Source organism: Alexandromys fortis, unplaced genomic scaffold (assembly GCF_014885135.2).
Source record: "Alexandromys fortis isolate MF-2015 unplaced genomic scaffold, M_Fortis_MF-2015_v1.1 scaffold_5222, whole genome shotgun sequence".
NCBI lineage: Eukaryota > Metazoa > Chordata > Mammalia > Rodentia > Cricetidae > Alexandromys > Alexandromys fortis.
Genome location: NW_026073082.1, coordinates 1 through 1,947, shown reverse-complemented (window position 1 = coordinate 1,947; position 1,947 = coordinate 1). Strand labels below are relative to the sequence as shown.

The following is a 1,947-nucleotide window of genomic DNA, read 5'->3' as shown; positions in this document are numbered from 1 at the left end:
AAACCCTGTCTCGAAAAACAAAAAAAAAAAAAAAAAAAAAAAAATCGTAAAATAGTGAAGTAGAAAGGACAGAGAAGCCTGGAGAATGTTCGGGAAAAACAAGAATTGAAAGGTGAGCGAAGAAGGAAGAGTTAGACAGCTTTTGCCCTGACCAGGACAAGCTCTACATGCTGAAGACAGGAGACATGAAAGTCCTGCCATTAGACCTGATCAAAGGTGTCAACCTGTCATTAGGACAAAAGGCATCCCTAAGCCCTTAGCAAGGCTAGGAAGAGATAAATACACAGGAATTCCTGTAGAATCAAAGTGTTCCAAAGTCTTTCCAGAGTCAGGCTGCCTCAGCACATGGCCTGTAGCTGTGGCGGACAAGGGCACAAAATAAGAGGACAACAAGGGTGCCACTCATGCCTGGCTCCCCATGATGGGAGAGAAAGCACAAACAGTGTTGTGTAGAGATGACAACATCTACATCCATTCCTGATGCTGGAATTCTACATCTACCTATGGGGAAAGGTCAGAGGGGAGGTGGTGGGGCTTACCTCACACACAGTACAGTGCCAGCGTGTCTCTACGTGGTGTTTACACTCATTGCAGGTATAGACAAAGCGGTCCTGGCCTTGTGTGTGCAGCTCCACCAGCATGCACAGAGTGGACCATTTGGAGCGGCGTAAGGAAGAGAACTCCCAGTGCTTGTCTCTGGCCAGAGTGAGGAAAGCATCACGCCCATCCATGAGATCACAGCTGAGTAGGGGGTCAGGGTCCACGATGGGGGGCTGAGTGCTGATAACAGGTCCAGCATGCAGATGAATCACAAAGAAGACCTGAAAAGAGGCGCTGCATTAAACTCCACAGAGAGACAGCATGTGCCAAGTGCAGGGCCACATCTTACTTAACCAAACCCAGAGCCTGCTTGAGGCCCTGGTTTCTTGTGATGGAACAACTAATGATAAGCCATACAATGTATTAAGAAACCACTGTTCCACATTATACAGAGGTAGTCCTCCTTTCTATCAAAGACTTCTACAGGGAGCCTCAGCAGAGCAGGCCTGGTGCCTGTTGTTCCTCCAGATTCTGAGTATCCCTGTAAACTCCCACAAGACTATGCCATTACCTCCTTATGCTTCTCCATGGTGGCATATAGCTTCTGGGACAAGTCGTTGGACACATTGGGCATGCTAGGCTTCTTCTTGTTGGCGCGGCTAATGCTGCTTTTGTTTTTGTTGGTCTTCTTATTGTTCTTTTTCTTGGCATTCTTGCTGTCACCTTGACTGCCCTGTAACCACATGCAAAACTGTCAGAACAACATCCATTTCCTAATCTGTGGGGCTCTAGAGACCCCATATGCACCTGGGCCATAGGCTGCCATCAGAGGGCTAAAAATTGAATCTTCCAAGCCTGGCTGGCACCTGTATGTCCTCTTACTTCTTCAGGGTGTGTGTGTGTGTGTTGGTTTTTCGAGACAGGATCTCTCTGTCTTACAGAAGCTAAGCATGTGCGCCACCACTAAACTATGCCCTCAGCTCCACATGGTCACTTTTCCATGTGATGCTGCATAACCTAGGTTTCAAACTCATCATGTATCTAAATCAAATAATTTTTAAAATTACTTTACTTACATGCATGTATTATGTGTATTTGTGAGTATGTCACAGTGCCCATGTGGAGGTCTTTTTTTTTTAATTTTTAATGGAAGATTGGAGTCTTTGAGCATGTGGACCCTGGGACTTGAACTCAGGCCATCACACATGGCAGTAACAGGCACTTTTACTTGGACCCATCTTAATGGCCCCTCAAATAAATTTTAATTATTTGGATTTCTTTTTTGGAGAGAGCTCTGGCTGTGTAGACTGGCCTTGAACTCACAGAGATCTGCCTGCCTCTGTTTTCTGAGTGCTGGGATTAAAGGTGTGTCACTATGCTTGATTTCAAATAAACTTCTTAGTTTAT

At 45.6% G+C, this 1,947-nt stretch overlaps 1 protein-coding gene across 1 annotated transcript; it reads right to left on the bottom strand.

Annotated features, from left to right (window-relative positions):
* Positions 1-92: 92 nt before the first annotated feature.
* LOC126496474 (histone lysine acetyltransferase CREBBP-like) lies at positions 93-1,929 on the bottom strand. Its single transcript, XM_050133971.1, has 2 exons — positions 1,112-1,929; positions 93-821 (listed from the first exon to the last, which is right to left on the bottom strand). Exons 1-2 carry the CDS (start codon positions 1,283-1,285, stop codon positions 498-500), a joined length of 498 nt encoding a protein of 165 aa, XP_049989928.1. The 5' UTR covers positions 1,286-1,929; the 3' UTR covers positions 93-497.
* Positions 1,930-1,947: the final 18 nt, after the last annotated feature.